Below are 20,123 nucleotides of genomic sequence, written 5' to 3' on the forward strand. Positions count from 1 at the left end.
ATACAGATATATTTATATTATCAAAAGGCCCCCAAAGTGGGGAAGGGGCACCAGGAAGCCTGGGCCCTCCCAGTCAGGCTAGACTGGAGGGAGCTCCTGAAGTCCCCCAGGCCTGGCTCTAGGCTACAGAGAAACATACCCAAGAGCTCCCTCCCCATCCCAGTTCAGTGTTCCTTTAGAGCATCCACCGCCGTTTGCTGCTCTGGAGTCTGGGACAAGGGGTTGGGCACCCTTCCAGCGGGGCCCCAGGGCCTTGGGCCTCTGCAAGGATGGTGGTCCTCCAGATCTCCTGACTGATGCCCATCCCATCTCTCCAACCCCTCAAACTCAGTGTGGGTGACCCTGGTTGGGGAGCAGGCCAAGCCAGGGGCGCTGAGCACCTGGACAGAGCCCATGAGAGGTTCCTCCTCAGGCAGACCCTGCTGCCCTCCGCTTCCTGGCCAGGGAACCCCATGCTGCAGTCAGGATGCGGGGTGTGGGGGTGAGGCTTCCTCATGCACTCCCCGCTGGCTCACACTGGGCACGCAGGGCACGAGGGTGTCTGAACAGGAAGGCTTCATGGCAGCAGAGTCCCAGAGGCAGGGGCTGGCTTTTGCACGCTCAGACGTTGCGGAGGAGCTGTGGGAAGCCACAGAAGGCCAGATTCCATAAGCACGCTGGGAGGGTTCACAGGGCCGGTGGCCTGCTTAAGCTTTTGCAGCTACTTGGGAATGCCAGCCTGGGAGTACTCAGGTCAGCTGGGTCCCCCAGGGCCATGCAAAGAGGGGGCTCCTGTGAACTACACCAACCGATAGAGCCTGTCAGGACGCGGAGGAGGACGGGGGGTGTCTGGCAATCAGGACAAGTAGAGAGGGGACTCAGGCGGAAGGCACACCCCAGCCAGGCCCCAGCCCTCTGCCCACAGGGACAGAAAGCCACTCACGGAGAGGGGGTCCGCAGCGAAGGCGGCCACACTCCGGCGCATCTCGTTCTCGCTGCCACGCAGGGGGATCAAGGACACGCTGCCCAACCGGACCTCAGGCGCTGCCCGGGACACACGGGAGGGCTCCGAGGGCCACACCAGGCCGTCATGCTGGGGAGGAGGTGAGAGGAGGGCACTCGGCTCCCGATCCACCCACCATTCCCAGAAATGCCTCCAGCTCTGAGCTGAGGGGACACCCTCAGCTTTGATCCCAGGCAGTATAAGAAGCAGCAGGTAGAGGAGAACATGACTGTATCCCTGGCAAAACGCAGCCAGTGATGTTGCTCAACAACTCCCACCTCCAGGTCCACAAACTGCTCCAAGAATACGGTACCCAGAAATCAGTTCTAAAGGAAACACATGTGCGCCTCCTTCCACTGGGAGCCAAGACTATGGAATCCACCTGTTTTCCCTTTAGGCTTGACTACCAGGAAGCTCAGGGCCCTGGTACAGTTCTGTCTCTCTTTCCCCCCAGACAACTCTGAGCTCTCGTTTAAAATCTATGGCTTGAGTCCAACCTCCTCCCGCCACCCCATCCAACCCCTTCCTGGCCTGTTCCCACCTGGCCCAATGTGGCGACCACCTGACTCCCTCAGTCTGTCCTCCCCTGCAGGCCGCATCCAGAACGAGCCCTCTCAGACAAACCTGCACACCACTTTCTCACTTCAAACTCTCCCTTCAAACTGCTGACGAGGTTGAATTCGGCTTCCTGGGAATGGCCTTCAAGGCTCTGAGATCTGGCTCCTGACTCCCTCCCTTTCCAGTGTCAGCTTCTGGCACTCCTGGCCTCTCTCTTTGCGCCCCACCATGCAAGCTGTAGTTCTCTTGCCATGCCTTTCCATCAGCTGTTCCTCTGCCTGGAAACCCCCCCCCCCCCCCACCGCCTTTGCTGGGTGAAGGCTCTGTCACCCTCCAGCTCAGCTCCCATGACGCCCCCTCCCTGCTGCCTTCCCCACCCACCCGCCACCTTCCCTAGCTAGCAGGCTCCCTGGGCTTTTTTCTCTATCTCCACACACTGACCACACCAGGCTATTTAACAGGCCACTTCAAGGTTTGTTCCTTTGCACCTGCGGAGGCCCGAGGAAAGGGGCTGCACCCTTGGTCTCTAGCACGCCTGGCTTGGGGATGGACCAGAGGGGCCTCTAGGAAGGGCTTACTGAGTGAATGAACAAACCAATGAGTTTAAAGCAACTCAAAATCTACTTGAAGCAATTGGTGGCCACTAAAGCAAAGGAACAAACAGACCCATCCCCCAGAAGGATGCCTCCCAGGACCCCCTCCACCTGGTACCTGCACGAAGAGGAAGGTGGCAAACCACTCCCGGAGTTCCATCTGCGTCTCACAGCAGAGGTACCTGCAGGGTAGGGCACAGATCTGGACACTGCCAATCGCCTTTCTCCCCAGCCCACGGCCTCCAGGCAGGGCGCAGAAGTGGACAGTGGGGGAACCCCACAAGAGGGGACACGTAAACATTTCTCCACAGCCTGGGGTCTGAGGCTAGGGCCCTCACTCACCACTGCTGCTTCTCATGCTTCTCAGTCTCGTGCACCACCGTAAAGCCCCAGCTGCAGAGAAGGGCCAGATGGAGTCACATGGCCACCCACAGAGGCCTCCCAGCCCAGGTGCCCAGGACAGAGCCCAGATGCCTGGGGCAGAGCCGGGGGCAGACGTCAGGGCCTTCTTGCAAGCACGGCACATTCTGGCCACTGCCTCTTCCTCTCAGCCTGTACCCACCTCCACCCCACCCCCAGGCCTGCCCTAGTCCCTGAGAGATAACCAGGCACAACCCGCAGATGAGAGGAGAAAGTCAGGAAACTAGGTCAGGTGACCGCAATTCATAACAATAATAGCGGCTAGGCATCACTTTCCATCTCAAAAACATACACCACCCTCTGAAACAGGTGTACCATTATTCTCTGCGTTCTACAGATGTGCAAAGTGAGGCCCAGAAAGGTCCCAGAGGCAGTCGGTGAGGACTTCAATCCAGGCCAGTGGCATGCAAACACGAGCAAGCATAAGAGTCCCCACGACGTCTTGTTAACATGGACTGGTGGCCCCACCCCCAGGACCCATGACTCAGCAGGTCTCGGCTGTTTGCATTTCCAGGTGACGTTGCCACTGCTGGTCTGGGAGACCACACCCTCAACACTACAGAACCAACCCCTGTCAAGTTCAAAGCCTCCACTGTGCTGCACCCCTGACCATGGGTCCTGAGCTCTCACAAGCCCCAGCCCCAGCTCACCAGGTGGGGGGCCGCAGTTTCTTCTTCACTCCCAGGTAGACTTTGAGACTCCTGACAGGCCACTCCTTCTCAGGCCGGTGACTCTGGGGTGAGGGAAGGCAGAGGGAGGGCACTCAAGTCAGCTGGGGCAGGAACTGCAGGGACCTCCCCCTCCCTTTCCCCAGCCCCCTTTGCATCCCAGCACAGGGAACCTCCTCCAGGAAGCTTTCCAGACAAAGCCCTTCCTGTTCACCATCCAGCCCAGCTGAGCCCCCCAGGCCTCTCTCCCTGCAGCAGTATCAGACAGTCAACCCTCAGTCCCAGCAGGACACAGAGCAGTGATCCTCAGGCCCTCCCTGCTGCCCCAGCAAACCGGAGAACTGACCCGCAGCACCATCGCTGAACCAGACTGTGGAGGGAGAAGCCTGCACGTCATCCTCTGGCACCAAACTGAATGAGCGTGTAGGACCTGAGAGCCTTGGCTGGCTGCTCGTCTGTCTCTGGTTATTTATTCCTCACCCCTCTCCACCCCACGGAGGCTCCAGGGTTGACCGTGTGAACAGAAGACTTGTGGGGTCAGTAGCTACTAGCTCTTTGGTTCCACCAGGGGAAGGCTAATGACTCACACTGAAGCAGGACAGCTGTTTGGTAGACCAAAGGAAGAACTTTCCAGTGGTCTAGGTCAGGAAGCAAGAGACCGATGTACCGGGGAGGGTCAGTGGCTCATGGACAAGTTCGCCTCTGGCCCCCCTCTGCATATGGGTCTGGGCTTGGAAGTAGCAGGCTGGCTCTGAGGCAGAGGTACAGGGACAGTGACCCCCAAGGAAGAGGCGGATTGGGGGTGAAGCTCATGAGCCTTCCTCTTGCTTCGGGGGCCACCTGCTCGAAGCCCTGCCCCACCAGGCACCCCAGGCACCAGCCAGGCGCCAGGGTGGATGGTAGGGGACGGGGACTCACTTACAACCAAAACTGGGGGTCAAAGACTGAGCCACCTCCACCCTGCTCCCACCATTGCTCCCGGCCACCCCCAGACATGGTTCCTCTGCAGGAACAAAAAGAGGGGACTAGAGGTTGGCTGGGGACTGGCAGACTCCCTGTGAGGCTGCATAAAGGATGAGCAGAGACCTGGGTGCTGTCTCAGGGGATATAGCTTAAGAGGACTTACTGGCCCTACTGCCCTGCTTTTACCCTGATCCTCCCTGAGAACCAAGGCCCTGATGGGGGAACCCTATGTCTCCTACACATGGCACCCGACCTGACAACGGCCATGTGCCCAAGATGGCCTCGAGCAAACTGGGCTGCAGGCAGGAGAACATGGGGCAGCAGGATGGGAAATCAGGCTGCAGACATTGGGCAAACATGGTGTGGGTAGACACAAGGAGGAAAACCTCCACGCAGGCAGGGAAAAAGAAGGAAGGCAGGGAAGAAGCCAGGCCCAGAGCACTGAAGACATCAGACGGCAGGTTGGAAGGAGCCAGGTCACGGGGATGAAAAGACTTGAGACAGAGGTTGTGAAAGAAATGGGTCTGTGGGCAGGGAAAACAGCAGGCTCCGGGCAGGACAGGGGAAAGGATGTGTGGAAAACTAGGTTGCAATATGGAAGGCAGCAGGCTGAGAGAATGGAAAGCAGGCTGAGGGCCGGAAGAAGTTGAGCTGTGGGTGCCAGGGAAAGAGAACCAGAAGCAAGGGGTAGAGGGAGTTGACAGGGGAAGGAACAAGCTCATGGGTGTGACACAGGAACAGGGATGGTTCCAGTCAGGGTGTGGGGAGAACTGTGGGAATCAAGGAATTCAAACCAGGCTATGGCTCCCTGAGGATTCGAAAAAACTGTCCTCAGACTCCAATTCCTCAGGCTCTGGTCTGTGCGGTGTATGCATGGCACGTGTGACAGGAGTGTGGCTGAGACAGGGAGGGAGAGGGGGACATCAGTCAATGTGGGGCTTGGTTTCCAATCAAAGAGCTCATGTTTCCAGCATCTCTGAGGTATGAGGTCACTAGAAGAGAATACAGTTCGCCCCTTGATGCTCAAAGAACTCTGCAGAAACCAAGATTTTTCTAGAATGTGACTTTTCCCCAAATGCCTCCAGGTCTTTAACAACGGAAGATGCCTGGGCCGAGGCCTGGGTGTTTGCATATCCTGAATTGCCGGGTGTTGTCCCAATTTCAAATATTCTGTCTGTTGTTCCATAAACCAGCAAATACCAGAATTACCAACACCTAGGTAGCCAAACCACACCCTCCTGGGATTCCTATCAGGGCGCAGGGGCTGGCTGCCATTGGGCGAGCACCACTTGGCCCAGCACTGATCAGCCCAGCTACTGAGGCCTTGATTCCTGTACTTCAAGGACCAAAGAACTGAACTCTAATGCTAACAAATCTGGGTCTGAATCCCAGGCTACCATCTAGAGATTGCCTTAGACAAGTCACTTGAAGCCTGTTTTCTCCCCTGTGAAATGGGGATGATATTCCTCCTTGTAGGACAACAGTGAGATTAGGTACGGGGAGGGCTGGGCACCAAATGTTGCTCAATAAACATTACCATTTTTTCCTTTTTCTAGTTCTCCTGCCTTTTCCCCTCTGTGCTAAGGGATCAGCAGCTGCTTTTCCAGGTGCCTCAGCCATCCTCCTTCCCCTCTGCCCACAATGATGGTCTTGTTCTGCTCCGAGGGGCTCGTATAAAGAGGGGGTCAGGGACACATGAAAAAGTGCTCCACATCACTCGGCATCAGGGAAATACAAATCAAAACCACAATGAGATATCACCTCACACCAGTCAGAATGGCTAAAATTAACAAGTCAGGAAATGACAGATGCTGGCGAGGATGCGGAGAAAGGGGAACCCTTCTACACTGTTGGTGGGAATGCAAGCTGGTGCGACCACTCTGGAAAACAGCATGGAGGTTCCTCAAAATGTTGAAAATAGAACTACCCTATGACCCAGCAATTGCACTGCTGGGTATTTACCCTAAAGATACAAACGTAGTGATCCGAAGGGGCACGTGCACCCGAATGTTTATAGCAGCAATGTCTACAATAGCCAAACTATGGAAAGAACCTAGATGTCCATCAACAGACGAATGGATAAAGAAGATGTGGTATATATACACAATGGAATACTATGCAGCCATCAAAAGAAATGAAATCTTGCCATTTGCAACGACGTGGATAGAACTAGAGGGTATCATGCTTAGCGAAATAAGTCAATCGGAAAAAGACAACTATCATATGATCTCCCTGATATGAGGGAGAGGAGATGCAACACGGGGGGTTAAGGGGGTAGGAGAAGAGTAAATGAAACAAGATGGGATTGGGAGGGAGAAAAACCATAAGTGACTCTTAATCTCACAAAACAAACTGAGGGTTGATGGGGGGAGGGGGGTTGGGAGAGGGGGGGTGGGATTATGGACATTGGGGAGGGTATGTGCTATGGTGAGTGCTGTGAAGTGTGTAAACCTGGCGATTCACAGACCTGTACCCCTGGGGATAAAAATATATTATATGTTTATAAAAAATAAAATTAAAAAAAAAAACAACATAGCAAGAGGAAAAAAAAAAAAAGAGGGGGTCAGGGAAATAATATCCTGGAACCAAGGGAGACTGAGTGGAGGGGTGAAAAGACCCAGAAGTAAGTAATCACAGAAGGAAGCAAAGGAGAAGAGAGGAAGCATTCCCCACAAGGGTCTGTAGGAGCCCAGATTCATTAATAGAGGTGGAGCGTGCAGAGAGAGGGAGGTGATGGTCCTAGTCTGCCTGCTTTGCTTCCTCCATGGCAGCTAGGCCTGTCCAGTGTCCTCAGACGAGGCGAGGGGCAGGAAGTGCTGGAATCACTGCTAGGGCAGCAGTAGGAGCTCAGGCTAGAACCCTGGGCTTGGAAACACATTTCTGCTGCCCACCCCTGTGGAACAGCTATGCTCTGTGGCTCCTGAGGCATAGCTGGGACCCACAGGGTCATCACGGGAGGCAGGTTTTCAGCTGAACTCAAGTAAGGGCCTTCTCCCAGGTGGAACTATCCCCTAAAGACAGGGAAGTCCCGAGGGATGGATACAGTCCCTTCTCCCACAGAGTATGCACGTAAGGGCTGGCCAGCAGCCAGGGAGGATGAGCAGGGGCTCCTACCAAGGGAGGATTATACCACAAGCCTGTGGAGTCCCACCCCAGCACTTAAGAATCAGGGCAGTAGCACGGACATTCTGATAGCCTTGAAAGTCTCTCCAGGGTTGGAAAGAGGAGGACCCCAGGGGTGGCGGGAGATGAGGGCTGGGGCTCTAATTCAAACCTAGGGGCCTCCATTACTGGCCCCACAGATCCTACACAGAGTCCTCTGGAAAACTGTAAAGCATCACACTGATGGGCGTTCTACCTTGGGGAAAGGACTCTGGGGCAGGGTTGGAGGTGAAGGGCAGGAGTCAGGGTGGGAGCCAGTGCTGACTGGTAGGGGGTTGGGGAACCATGCCTGGAAATGGCCAAGAGCTCTGACTAGGTCCCCAGGCTCCCCCCAGGCTCACTTGGCCCCCAGGCGGTGTAAGGAAGCTGCAGCTGACTCATAGCTACTCACGGTCTCAGGGGCCCCGCTCCATGGCCTCTGGCTCTGTTTGATAGAGGATCAGGGTTATGGAAGAAGGAGGTCCAGGCCCAAAGCCAGGACAGTGTGTGTAGTGGTACATGGTGGGCTGTGGCAGGGACGTACAGAAGATGTTGGGGGCAGGGTGCCAAGGTCTGGGAGGATACCTGGCATGTGGACAGAGTGGGCATGGAGGAGGGACAGCCTGTGAAGTGGCGAGGACTACAGGGGCCACAAGTGGGGGCTGTCACCATAGGGCACATCCTTGCGGGTGCCGTGACAAGGCCCAGGCACAGGCGAGATGGCAGGAGCCTGATGGGATGGCATCCAGGTGCCACAGGGCACAGAAGAGTGGGCCTGAGAGTCTCCGGCTCTCCCCCACCACTAGCCGTCCTAGAGTCCCGCCATGGGGATGCTCCCACTGGTAGACACCAGCAGATGTTTGTGAACGGGTGTGTGAGCACACGTGGGCGCCAGTGCTCGCTGCACGGCCAGACCCACTGGGGCCACTTACCCGGATCTCCTTGTAGAGCCGGAGGCAGCTGCTGTTGAGGATGAAGTACCGATCGTGGAAGCCCCCCGAAGGCAGGCCCAGGCCCAGGAGGCTCCGGTCCTCACGGAACTTCATCATGCCGTGCTTGGTGTCACCCACGTGGCTGGCTGGGGGAAGACTGGAGTGGCCATGGGCTGCCCTGACCCCCAACCATGGACATGGACACCCAGGGAAGGGTCCCAGGATGAAGGAAGCCACTCCAGCCTACCCCAGCTGCCAATGAGCCCGCGGGCCACCCTCTGCCTGAGCGGCTCTGCCCGGCACCACCAGCTCCCGTCCAGGCTCCAGATAAAGGGGAGCCCCCGCCTGCCCAGTGCTACGGGCACTGGCCCCCCAGAGGCACCACCACCTACCCAGGTAGAGCAGCATGGCTTCCATGGACTGGTGCTTCTTCACAACCAGGTAGCTGTCTGTGCCCAGTCCATGCAAGATGGGCAGCACCTTCTCCGCAAAGTGCAGGGGGCGCTCTGGGGGGAGGGCACACCCGCTGTTACTGAGTAACGGGCCTCACAGCGCCGAGGCCTGGTGCGCACACATACCACCTACATGGCCACAGGCTCCGTCCACGCCCAACACCTACCAGCACCACCACACCCCAGAGCTTGAGGCTCCACACATCTGGCTGCGACCAAAGCCGACCCAACCCACGCATCCAAATCCAAGCCAGCGATCTTTCCTGTGTGTCCCCATCAAGGAAAACACCACCCACCAAACTGCTCAAGCCAGAAACAAAGCCTCCCCATCTTCCCTCCATATGTTGAATCTCTTTGCTTCTGTCCATCACTATTGACACACTGGCCCATGTAACCATTTGTCCTTGGACTAACCGTGGCCTTCCATGTGGTCCGTAGCACATGTCTCCTTCCCCGCCCCCATCTCTCCCTACCCAACAACAAGGAACAACCTCTCCCTACCCAACAATAAGGAACAACCTCTCCAAACTCCCATCGCTAACCCTTCAGTGGCCTTGCATTGTGGTCAGGCCCAGTGGCTGCCTCTGAGTCTATCTCCCACCCGACCCCGTGACACAAGCCCTTCACTGCCACCTCAGGCTCCTCGAAAGGGTGACATCCATGGCTACCACAGGGCCTTTCCCTGTGCCATTCCCACTGCCAGGAGGCACTTTTCTCCCCCTTTAGCATGTAACTCCTACTCTTCTTCACCTCCTAGCACAGGGACTTAAAGCCAGAGAGCCTGTTGTGAGCTCCAGCGGTGCTTTGGCCGTTTCCTGCAAAGCGGTCCTCACAGCCTCAGTTGTACAGTTGTCGCGGTGATCATGGCATTGCTGTCCATTCCAGACCATACTAACCCTTGTGAGGCGAGGGACTGTGTCTGGCCCCCCAGCCTGGTGGGTGGCACTCAACAAATCACAGGAAAACAAATGAACAGATACACGCTCATCCACCATCCTTCTGGGCACCTGGGTGGCTCAGACCTTAAGCGTCTGCCTTCGGCTCAGGTCGTGATCCCAGGGTCCTGGGATTGAGCCCTGCATCGGGCTCCCAGCTTCCCAGGAAGCCTGCTTCTCCCTCCCCAACTCCCCCTGCTTCTGTTCCCTCTCTTGCCGTCTCTTCGTCAAATAAATAAATGAAATGTTTAAAAACAAACCACCCTTCACCCTAAAATGCCCTTATCACCCCCTTCACCACCATGGCTCCCTCACACCACCACCTCCAGCAGCCTCAGGAATACCACCACACCCAACCCTGCCCCATCCCTCCTACACTCATCACCACCTCCTACTCCCTTCATCACCAATGCCATTATCAAATTCAGCATCCCCACCCTTGCAAGCAACATCACTCTGACACCAAGAAGGCATGGTCATAGCTGACGCCACCTACCTCCTTCATGGTCCTTCCCATCAGCCACATCACAGCCATCTCCTCAATCCCTGCTAGCACACTATCACCACCGTCACTGAGATGACAGTGTGACAGCAACACCCGTCATCCAAAACTCCCTTGACCACCACTGTTGCCACACTGTGGGGCGGGGAAGACAGACTGGGGATGCCGCCCAGACAGGTACGGGCCATGCCACTCTCCGCGCCAATCCTGGGAGCCACCCACCTGCCTCCTCCCTCTCATTGACCTCGAAGCAGGTCCAGTAGTCTCTCTCCCTGATGCCCACGTTCCTGCGGTCCAGGATCTCCAGGGTGAGCTCCTCAGCCGTCATGGATGCTGGGATCTGCGGTGGCCGAGAGAAAGGTCAGCCCACCCTGCCCCTGCCCCTGCTTTGCCACAACCTCGTTGTGTGATCCAGGGGCTGAGCCCAGCCCTCTGGTCCTCTGGAGTCCTGGGATGCTGGGGAAGTGTCTCTGAGTGGGCCTGAGGAGCTGGGTGGGGACGAGGCAGTGGGACAGGCTCAAGCACCAGCCACATACAGGTTCCAAACTAGGGCTCCCCCTTGGGATGGAGGCTCTGGTCCCCTGGTCTCCTGAGGCTATGCCTGGCCCAGCCTGACTCTTTGGAACCCTTGGTGGCTAGGTCCCAAGCCCCCACCTTGACATGCTGTTCTGTGTCCGCCTTCTTCTCCTCAAGGTACACTGTGCAGATGAAGTCACCGGCATGCTGTGAGGAGACAGGGCTCAGATAGAGGTCTGGGCAGTGGATGCAGGCAGCTGTCCTGAGCACCCACCCCCAGGCCCTATCTTTCACCTGGGTCCCACTGGCAGTGCCAGCCACACGCATCTTCACGATGGCAGTGATCTCCTCCCTCTGCTTCCTCAGTTCCTCCTCATCTACCTGGAGGTGGGGGGAGACACACAGAGACAGATGACCGCTGCCACCCGAGACGCTCGTCCCCACCCTCCATTGCCCGCTGGCCAGAGACGCACACTGAACACCACCACATAGTGGCCTATGAGGTCTTCCACCACTCGGCCAGCCTTGTAGTCCTGCCCGTCAGTCTGGAAGAGCGTGGGCCCAAAAACAATAGCCAAGTTGTGTGTGTTCATCTGGTTTGTGTCTGAGAAGCACTGGACGCTGGACAGGGGAAGACAGGAAGCTTGAGTGAGAAGTCCAGCCCAGAACTTCCCCACTTTCCCCTCCCAGTTCCAAGCAGGTCCATGACCAGCTCCTGGAGTCGGGCCAGGGAAGGTCCTGGTCAGAGTATACTGCTAGTTAGGGAAATAGGAATGGTCTTTCTGGCCACGTCTTGGGTCCTGGGGAGGAACAGAGCTGGGAAGCTGGGAGACCTGGCCAAGGTCCCCTGGGTCCTAGCTGAAACCTCCTCTATTCCTCCACCCTGCAGATCCTCCCCCCCGCCCCGCCGCCCTGTGCAGGAGGTTGGGAGACAAAGTGTCCAAGATCAGGGCACATCAAAAGTCAACATTCAGTTCCCAGACCTACCTGGTTCTGAGGAGAGAGCAGTCGGCCAGGTTGGAAGAAGAATCTTTTCCACCCCATCCCCTAGAGCCATATAATAGTAACGTTCCTCACCAGTACAGGTGGCTGATAAGGGCCTTCACTGTGGCACGGTTGACTGGAGGCAGGCGTGCCAAGAGCTCTCGATACCTAGAGATCTTCTCCTCCTCATCCTCAATCTCTGGGTGGGGAGAGAGATATCAGGTCAAGAAGTCCTCGTCCCCCCCCCCCCCAAAGCCCTCTCCCCTGTCCCACCCCTCTGGCTGCTCTGCCTCTAATCCTTGGGGACAGCATTTCCTGGTTCTGTTTAGAGTGACAATGGAAGGAGAAGCAAAGGAAGGGAGGGGAACTGGAGCTTGTCCCCTGGGGCATGCCTCGTCCAAGTGTCCAATCCCGTGGATGGGGAGTGGAAGGGAGGGAATCCTGGGACAGCAGTGGCCAAGCCAGCAGCACCAGCCCGAGTCTCAGGCTGGACAAGGCCTGCGGGGCCCACCTGAAGTGTCCAGCCAGGCCAGGCGCTGGGCGCGAGTGAAGAGCCCATCGGGCAGGTCTCGCAGGAAGCGCTTGAGTGCGGAGGATACATCATCCACGTGCTGCTCCCCCTCCTTGAGGCGCACAGACCTAGCGTCCTGCCGCAGGCTCTCCAGCAGCCGCTGGGTCTTTGACGTCTGCCCACACTTGCGGTAGATGCCCTCCGACGTCAGGCCTGGAGAGGGGTGGGACTGAGCCAGGGGCGGAGCCTCACAGCTGCTGTCAGAGGCCTCCTGGGAAGGTGGGGCTTGGCCTAGAGGGGGCAGATGGGAGGGAGTCTCCCTGGGTGGGGCGGAGCCTGTTCCAAGGGGGCAGGGCTCACCACACTGCGTGATGTAGTCCACGCAGCGATACACAATCACAGGGATATCCGAGTCTCCGAGCTGCTGCTCCGACAGCGTGTCCCCGGAGCTGGCCGCTGCTTTCTGGATGGCCCCCAGCCAGCCTGTGAAGTCCAGCCGTCGCTCCCCCTGGATATACAGAGTCCTGGGTGGGGAGGGGGAGTCGGTCACTTGGGAGCTTACCCCTGCCCAACCCCTCCCAAGTCTCTCAGACTGCCACAGGCTTCTGAGAGGGAGCTTCTGCCCCAGGAGTCCAGGGCTCACCTCCTTCGCTCCACCAGCACCAGCACCTGGTTCTCGCTGTCCCCTTGGACGGCTGTGGAGGGGCCGGTCAAGGTGAGGCCCTGTTCATGGTCCCCAACCGACTCCCTCCAGAGGCTCTCTGGGTACACACATCCCTGGGACCCACCCCCAATACACGGAGTTGCTGAGATATACCCCAAGGGCAGGAGAGGACATAGGAGGGCAGGCTGGCTCCTTCTGGCCAGGCCAGGGTAGAGTTCAGACTTCCAGGAAGGGGCTGGGGGCCTGGGAGCCCAGGATAGGGTGCCCTGGAATTTAGGGGCCCAGGGCTGGGTCCACGCACAAAGCTCCTGCAGTTTCCGAAGTTGTAGCGGCTCCTCACAGGGCCCCTCTGGGAAGACAGCTCGGAGCTCAGAGCCAGTGAGGGAGAACCAGCCCTCCTGGGCCCGCTGTAGGCTCAGGCCAGCTTTGTAGGGTAGGCGCCCAAGCCGTTCAAAATCCCGGGCCAGCAGATCTTCAGCCAGGGGAGGTATGAATGCCTGGTGGGGAGGCCAGGAGAAAGGGGAGGTAGCCGAGGAGGCTGCATCAGCCCACAGCACTACCTGTCTGGGACCCCCCAGCTCTCTGGCTTGTGGGCACGTACCGTTCCCCCCCAGCTGCCTCCTCTCTCTTCCCCAGGGCAGAACGCAGCACTGTTCAGGAACTCAGGTATCAGACCCCACTTCGTACCCACTCTGATGTGTCCTCCCCCAGACAACGTTCCCAGACACCTTCAGGGATGCCCTCCTCTCCCCTGTTGCAGCTCTGATTACAGTATTGTCACTGTCTGGGCCCCATCTGTCTCTCCCACCAGCAAAGGAACCACTGAAGGGCCAGGACCAAGACTGGTTCAGCTGGGTCCCGAGGGCTCAGAGGGCTGACCATCAGGAGGGTCACAGAAGACTGATCAAGGAACAAGTAAGTAAGAGTCACAGGCCCTCACAGCATAGGGGGACCCCATGGGGCACCTGGCTCTGGTCCCCAGGGGTGAGCAGCCTTCTGCCTCCTTCTTCCAGAACAAGGAGCTCACTCCTTCTGGAGTCAGTACTGTCCATTCTAAGATGGCTCTGTTACTGATTATTAAACATGTACTGAGCAGGGCACCTGGGTGGCGCAGTGGGTTAAAGCCTCTGCCTTTGGCTCAGGTCATGATCTCAGGGTCCTGGGATCGAGCCCCACATCAGGTTCTCTGCTCAGTGGGGAGCCTGCTTCCTCCTCTCTCTCTCTGCCTGCCTCTCTGCTTACTTGTGATCTCTCTCTGTCAAATAAATAAATAAAATCTTAAAAAAAAAAAAAAAAAAAACACCATGTACTGAGCACCTACAGAGTGCAAGGCCCATAAGCCCTTCTTCCACAGGTCTCCTGACCTCTCTCCCCACTAGGTGACTATAGATTGTCAGGCCCTTGGCCCAAGAAGCCTGCCCTATGTCTGCTCCCTGCATTCATGAGGTAGGGGAGCTGGGGTACATGGAAACAGCCAGGAAGTCCTACCCTGGGCTGTCAAGACTCCCCACACCTGCCCACTAACCCAGGCCCACCTTAGCAATGCACTTGACCCACTCACGAGCCAGCTCTGCACTCTCCAGCCCAAACAGGTACAGCCGCTCTCCCTCTGTGTACACCTCAAAGGTGTGCTCAAAGCTGCAGATACACAAGCCAGGATTCAGGCCCAGCCAAGACCCACCCGCCCTGCCTCCATCCCCTGCCCACTGACTTCTCCTTGGCTCCCGGAAGAAGTGGTGGGAAAGCCCTAGACTGGGGCCTTAGGAGACCCAGCTCTAGTCCCAGGTTGCTGCTGCATGACCCTGGGAAGGTTCTGGCCCTCTCTCGGCCCATTTCCATTTCCTCAATCGTGGGGTGGGGGGGGTGTTGGACCTTATGGCAATAACTGTGATTCTGTGATTCTGCCCCAGGGGTGCTCACCCGTGGGTGTCAGTAGGGGGTACTGCCAGGCACACAATCTCGCTGGCCCGAATCTCACCGTTGGGGGTCACTGCCCGCTCATTCTCATAGTAGCTCAAGACCCCGTCGCTAAGGACACACCAGCGTCGGCTGAACTCTGGAGAGAAGTTGGGCAGGGAGCCATGAGGGAGCCTCCCTCCTTCCCCTGAAAACCACCTCTGTATCCTCCCTGGGCTCCCACTCCCACCTGACCCATGTTCTCTTCATTCTAACTCACAAGCTTCCCCCAGTTCCACCCTCCTCCCTGCAGCCTGCCACCCCAGCCCAGCTCACACCTCTCCCCTGGACTACTGCAGTAACTTATTCACAGGTTTCTAGCCTCACTTCACCTAAGATTCAAAAGCGAGGTAAAACCTGACTCCATCCTTCCTCTGCTTAAAACCTTTCCACGCCCCTCTCTCCTTATCCTATACCGCTTAGGCTGGCATTCAAAGCCCTGCTGGGTCTGCCCCCACTTACCTCTCCAGCCACCTCTCTGACTACTCTTGGGCACCCCACCTCCCCACTTTTGTTCACCTTGTTCCCTCCACCCACACCTTCCATCCCTCAAGTCCAGCCCGTATGCCGTAGGAAGCTTCCATGGCTACCCTGCGCTCTCACCCTCCCCTGCCAGTGGTACACGTTGCTCTATACTCTGTCTCCTCCTATAATGGCTCTGAGGAAACTGACAAGAGCCCAGAAAGGAAAAGAAATGGGAATCTGGACCAGGAAAGGCAGGAGAAAGAACACAATGTCAAAGCCATGCAAGCTCACAGAGTTCACAGCTTTGAGCTTCACATTGTCTCAGAGCTTCCTGGCACCCAGGGCAAAAAGGATGACTCAGGCAGTTACATAAATGACATTATCAGGCAAAGGGAGGTAGACTAGGGGCAGTGCCTGGGGGGGCAGTGAGGTGGTAAACAGCACAGAGCGCCAAAGAAATCTCTTTGGGTGCTAGTAAGCTTCACAGAGGGGTGCTGAGGGATACAGAGAGCAATGATCTCAACAATCTTCTCAAAGCAGACACTGTCTCTTGTCCTGTCTGCAAGGATATGACCTCTGTCCTCTGACAGCAGGGTGTCCCAGAGCCTTCCCCCCAAGGCTGGGCCCCTCGAGGAGCACCAACCCTGCCTCCATTACCCTTCGTCCTACAACGTCTGCCAAGTGCCCACCACGCTAGGAGCTGTTCTCGGTGCTGGGGCTACAGCGGGGGCAAGGGAAGCTAATATTCCAGTGGCGCACAGAGAAACACTAGACACATGTATAAACAGACAAATTAATGTTAGCTAAGTGCTGTGAAATTAGGGTAAAAGAAGGGTAAATAGGGCATGCTATTTTGGATAAAATGGTCATGGATGAAGTCTCTAAGGAGTAACATTTAAACAGAGACCGGACTGAAGCGAGGAACTGGTCACGCAGATATTCTGCAGAAAAGCCCTTTAGGTGGGGACAGAGCAAATGCAGAGGCCCTGGCGGAAGTGAATATATGCGGCTGAGAAAGAGCAAAGAGGCTGGTAATGCTGCAGCACAGTAAGTGAGGGGGGAGGGGTCACAGGTCATGGGGGGGGAGGGCTGACGTGCAGGTCCTTGAGGGATGTAGGAAGGACTGAAGGTCGCACTGAGTTGGGGAGCAAATGGAAGGCAGAGATGATAAAGGGATGGGCTCTAAACTTAGCTCTGTCTGGCTCCAAATGCCAGCTGCCCAGCACCCAGCAGATGCTCAATAATGGCTTTTTTAGCCTAAAGGAACTCTAGCAGTGACTTGCTCTGCAGTACCAGGCCCTGCTCCCACCCCACTGGCCTGTTTAGGAAGCATCTACTGTGTCCCAGAGACGACATCTCAGAAGCCCTCTTAGGGTGACTCTGCCAGAGTACATTTGGCACCTTCATGGGCCTACCAGCCCAGCCTGCCCTGGCTGCTCTGGCCCTGCCACCATGCCAGAAGGCCCTGGCAGCAACGGGGTCTGGCCTGGCACCCACCTTCCCGGGCACGGCGGTCCTGCAGCAGCTTGCCGGCCGAAGCGGTCTTGTAGAGAAAGCCACTGTGGCTCACAGTTGGCAAGACAACTGAGTAGTGCTTTTCCAGGGGCTTCACTGAATCCAGCCGAGGTACCTCTTTAGGAAAGGTTTTGGGGGTAGGGGGAGGAATGGCTGCTCATGCTCGCCATCCCAGGTACCCCCCTCACCCCCACCTGGGTTGAGCATCCAAGCTTACATTCAAGTCACCAGCCCCCTGTCACCCTCAGGCTCTCATTGCCACATCCTGGGCTCTGCCCAAGTCATCCTCCACCTCTCCCCACTTGTGCAAATTCCACGGCCCAGCTCCAGTACCTCCCCTGCCAGGAAGCCCTCCTGACTCCCCAACCTAGCCCACCCCGTTCTCTCTGCTGAGGCACAGAGTAAGCACGCTAGAATGAGGGGTCTTAGGCAAACTCACTAACAATCCCCAGAAGGAGGTTTGTCCCACACAGTGCAAAGCCTAGGGAAGCAGCCCGGCTCCAGCCCTCCTCCCAGCGGTCCCAAAGCCCAAGCCAGCTGGGTGGTCTCCTGTGTCTCTCTGGCCACCTGGGCTTGCTCCAGCCCAGCACGCCCCACCCACCCGTGGCCTTGAGCCGAGCTCTGGCCGCCGAGCTCCACCCTCCGTCCTAGGATATGGCCCCAGAGGCCAGCCCTGAGCCATGACCAGCAGGGCTTATCCCCACCGTCCCCTCCTCACCCAGCCGGAGAATGACAGCCAAATGGGACCCAACTCCAGCCTGTGACAGAGCCCCGCCCAGACAAAGCAGCAGACAAGGCTGCCATCATGGGTCACCCGCACACGGAGAAATGCAATCCCCACACAGCGACTCAGACACTCTGTGGCTGCACAAACCCCAAAGCCCTCAACGCCCCCAGGGATAAGGAAACCCAGATCCACAGTGGCTCAGAGATGCACAGACACTGGAGCACAGATGCCACCCTGAAGGCCTGCACTGCAGGTCAGGGAGGGACCCACAAGTCCTGAACGAGAGACATAGGGACAGACACAAAAAGACACACAGGAAGGAGAAGCCAGATGCACCAATGAACACTGACACGGCAACCCAAAGCACACACTGCTGTGCCGGGGCCCTTCACGGAGCTGCACTCACGGCTCAAGCGGCGTGTGTATTGGGGGCCTCACAGCACCCCCATCACAGGGCCAGGCCATGGCAGCAGGGAGGCCCATCCCTCGAGGTAGACCGTCCCATTCGTCACTCACCCGTGGTCCGGTTGTTCCGAAGGAATTCCATCTGCAGTATCTGGCCGGCCTGCTCGGCAAGAGCCAGGGGCGTGGGAGCCTCAGGGTCCCCTGAGAAGCAGTTGACCCCGGCCCCACAACCCAGGAGAGCCTGGGTCTCAGCCAGGTCTGTGGTAGTGACTGCAGCACACAGAGCCTGAGAGAAGGGAGAAGCCGGGAGGGGAGGGTCAGCCTAAGCTGGAGTGGGGAGCCAGTGGGCATGGGGAACTGGGGGGAGGAGAGGAAGGAAGAAGAAGGAGTCACCCAAGTCTGGAGGCCCAGCCTCAGGTTCAAAGAGAAGAGCCAGGAAGGAGGACAGAGAGAGAGGAGAGGGGGAGGATGAGAAGGGCCAAGGGCATAGGAGGGTGGGTAGGGGCTGTTCCGCAGAGGCTGGGGGTCCCGGTGGCGCAGAGCTCACCCCTACTAGAAGCCTCTGGGACCCAATCAGCTGCCAAGCCTGTTCTCTAGAGGATCTCACGCTCCTTCTGCCTTGTGGAAGGCCAGAGGGGGGTACTTTGTAGCTCATTCCTCCCACATTTGAATTCCTCACTGCCTGCCCAGCCCTCCCGACCAATGGGAGTCCCTGCCCCTCCTAGCTGGCGGGCTAGACTGGGCTGGGCTGGGGGCTGGACGCCTGGGTTCCTGGGAGGTGGAGGCCTGGCTCCCACTGGGCATCCAGCCGGCCTGAGCCTGCCTGGGTGGGGCCGCTTGGGGGGAGGGGGTGAAGGCCAATCAGAGGTCACAAGTGGCATCCCCCTGCCTCAGAGCCGGCTGCCTCCCACTCAGGCTGAGCCAGACCAGGGCCCAGGGCTTGGCTCCCAGCCTGTCAGGGCCTGAGGCCCGTCTGGGGCCTCAGCTTGAGTGGGGTGTGGATGGGGGTGGGTCAGAGCAGCCAGCTGTTTTTCATGAGCCTGACAGGAAATAGCATCCCCATCAAGTTCACTCCTTTTGGCAGGATTCACAGGAGCAGGACGGTTCAGGAGACAGAGGAATCAGGAGGGGAGGGAGGCAGACAGATGCTGGGGATGTGGACTTGGCCCAAGGGTCAGGCCTGACTCCTCCTTGATTTGCCACAACTCTCCCTTGGCTTAGGCAGGGCCCTTCCACCCTCTGGGCCTCAGTTTCCCCATACGCCAACTCATCATCACTGTGAGCTGATGGAAGAGATAAGCTGCGAAAGAGAGAGCAATAGAGGGGGGTAGAAAAAAAAGTGGGTGGTCTCCAGGGGTCCCAGAGGCCCAGTGCCCTGACCTTGTCCAGTTCCTCCTGGTTGCCGAAGAGCGGGTGGTAGCGGCGGTACTTGCCCTCACGGTATTTGGCCTCCAGGTGGCACCGCCGGGCACCAGGGCTGCTGTTGGGCTGCAGAGCCTCACTGGGGGGCACATTGGCTGCCCAGAAGCGGTTCCCCGCACCATTGCCCAGCTGTAAGAAGAGCTGTGGGTGGGGGCAAGAGGTCAGACGGGCAGCCTATGGCCCGGCCTGAGTGTCTGGTAAAATCTCTGAGGTTGTCAGGAGAGGGGCTGGGCGAGCCAGGCCACCCACCCACTTTCCCATCAGGGAAGCTGAGGGGCAGCCTGGCCAGTCAGTGGCTATGGGCCCAAACCCAGCTCCTCAGCTCAGTGACAGGACGAGAGGCAGACAGTCCGACAGCGGGATGCCCCAAGCCTGGTGCCTGGCTGGGGCCCTTGCTATTTCCCCCACCCAGTCCCACATCTGGAACTCTGCATTCCTGAGGCTATCACAGCCTGGGTGAGGGTGGGGGATGGGGTAGCTAACCTGTCCGCCAATGGGGTAAGGATTGTGGAAACCTCTCCTGTCCTTGACATTCCTTTCTGGGCTCAGGGGAGGAGGGGCAGGCACACCTGCTGGGGGCGCAGATGCAGGGGGCCAGTCATCGGGAGCCTAGTTTATTAGTCCTTGCCCTCTGCTGACCATTTGTCCCACAGCCATTTCCTGGGCCCCCCATCCTGCTTCTGTGTCAGGTCCTGTGTGGGACGCTGGATCACAGAAGAGAATAAAGCAGAAACAGACCCTGCCACCACTGACTCACTCAGCGACTGTGGGCAAGCCATCTTCTCTCCCTGCGCCTCAGTGTCCTCATCTAT

At 57.8% G+C, this 20,123-nt stretch overlaps 1 protein-coding gene across 1 annotated transcript in view; it reads right to left on the bottom strand.

Moving 5' to 3' along the window:
• The window catches only part of LOC111159369 (ArfGAP with RhoGAP domain, ankyrin repeat and PH domain 1), a 49,676-nt gene continuing 29,553 nt past the window's right edge, over positions 1-20,123 (bottom strand). The window contains 22 exon segments of the mRNA XM_022521778.1: positions 1-618; positions 923-1,072; positions 2,252-2,315; positions 2,476-2,526; positions 3,204-3,286; positions 7,738-7,770; positions 8,258-8,403; positions 8,650-8,763; positions 10,369-10,486; positions 10,801-10,869; positions 10,957-11,043; positions 11,136-11,283; positions 11,740-11,845; positions 12,158-12,370; positions 12,518-12,681; positions 12,801-12,852; positions 13,123-13,318; positions 14,357-14,459; positions 14,742-14,877; positions 16,740-16,874; positions 18,001-18,175; positions 19,270-19,452. Coding sequence (XP_022377486.1) covers positions 601-618; positions 923-1,072; positions 2,252-2,315; positions 2,476-2,526; positions 3,204-3,286; positions 7,738-7,770; positions 8,258-8,403; positions 8,650-8,763; positions 10,369-10,486; positions 10,801-10,869; positions 10,957-11,043; positions 11,136-11,283; positions 11,740-11,845; positions 12,158-12,370; positions 12,518-12,681; positions 12,801-12,852; positions 13,123-13,318; positions 14,357-14,459; positions 14,742-14,877; positions 16,740-16,874; positions 18,001-18,175; positions 19,270-19,452 — 2,544 coding nt within the window. The 3' untranslated portion in view covers positions 1-600.

This window comes from Enhydra lutris, unplaced genomic scaffold (genome assembly GCF_002288905.1).
Source record: "Enhydra lutris kenyoni isolate GAN:26980312 unplaced genomic scaffold, ASM228890v2 scaffoldscaffold68, whole genome shotgun sequence".
In the NCBI taxonomy this organism is placed as follows: domain Eukaryota; kingdom Metazoa; phylum Chordata; class Mammalia; order Carnivora; family Mustelidae; genus Enhydra; species Enhydra lutris.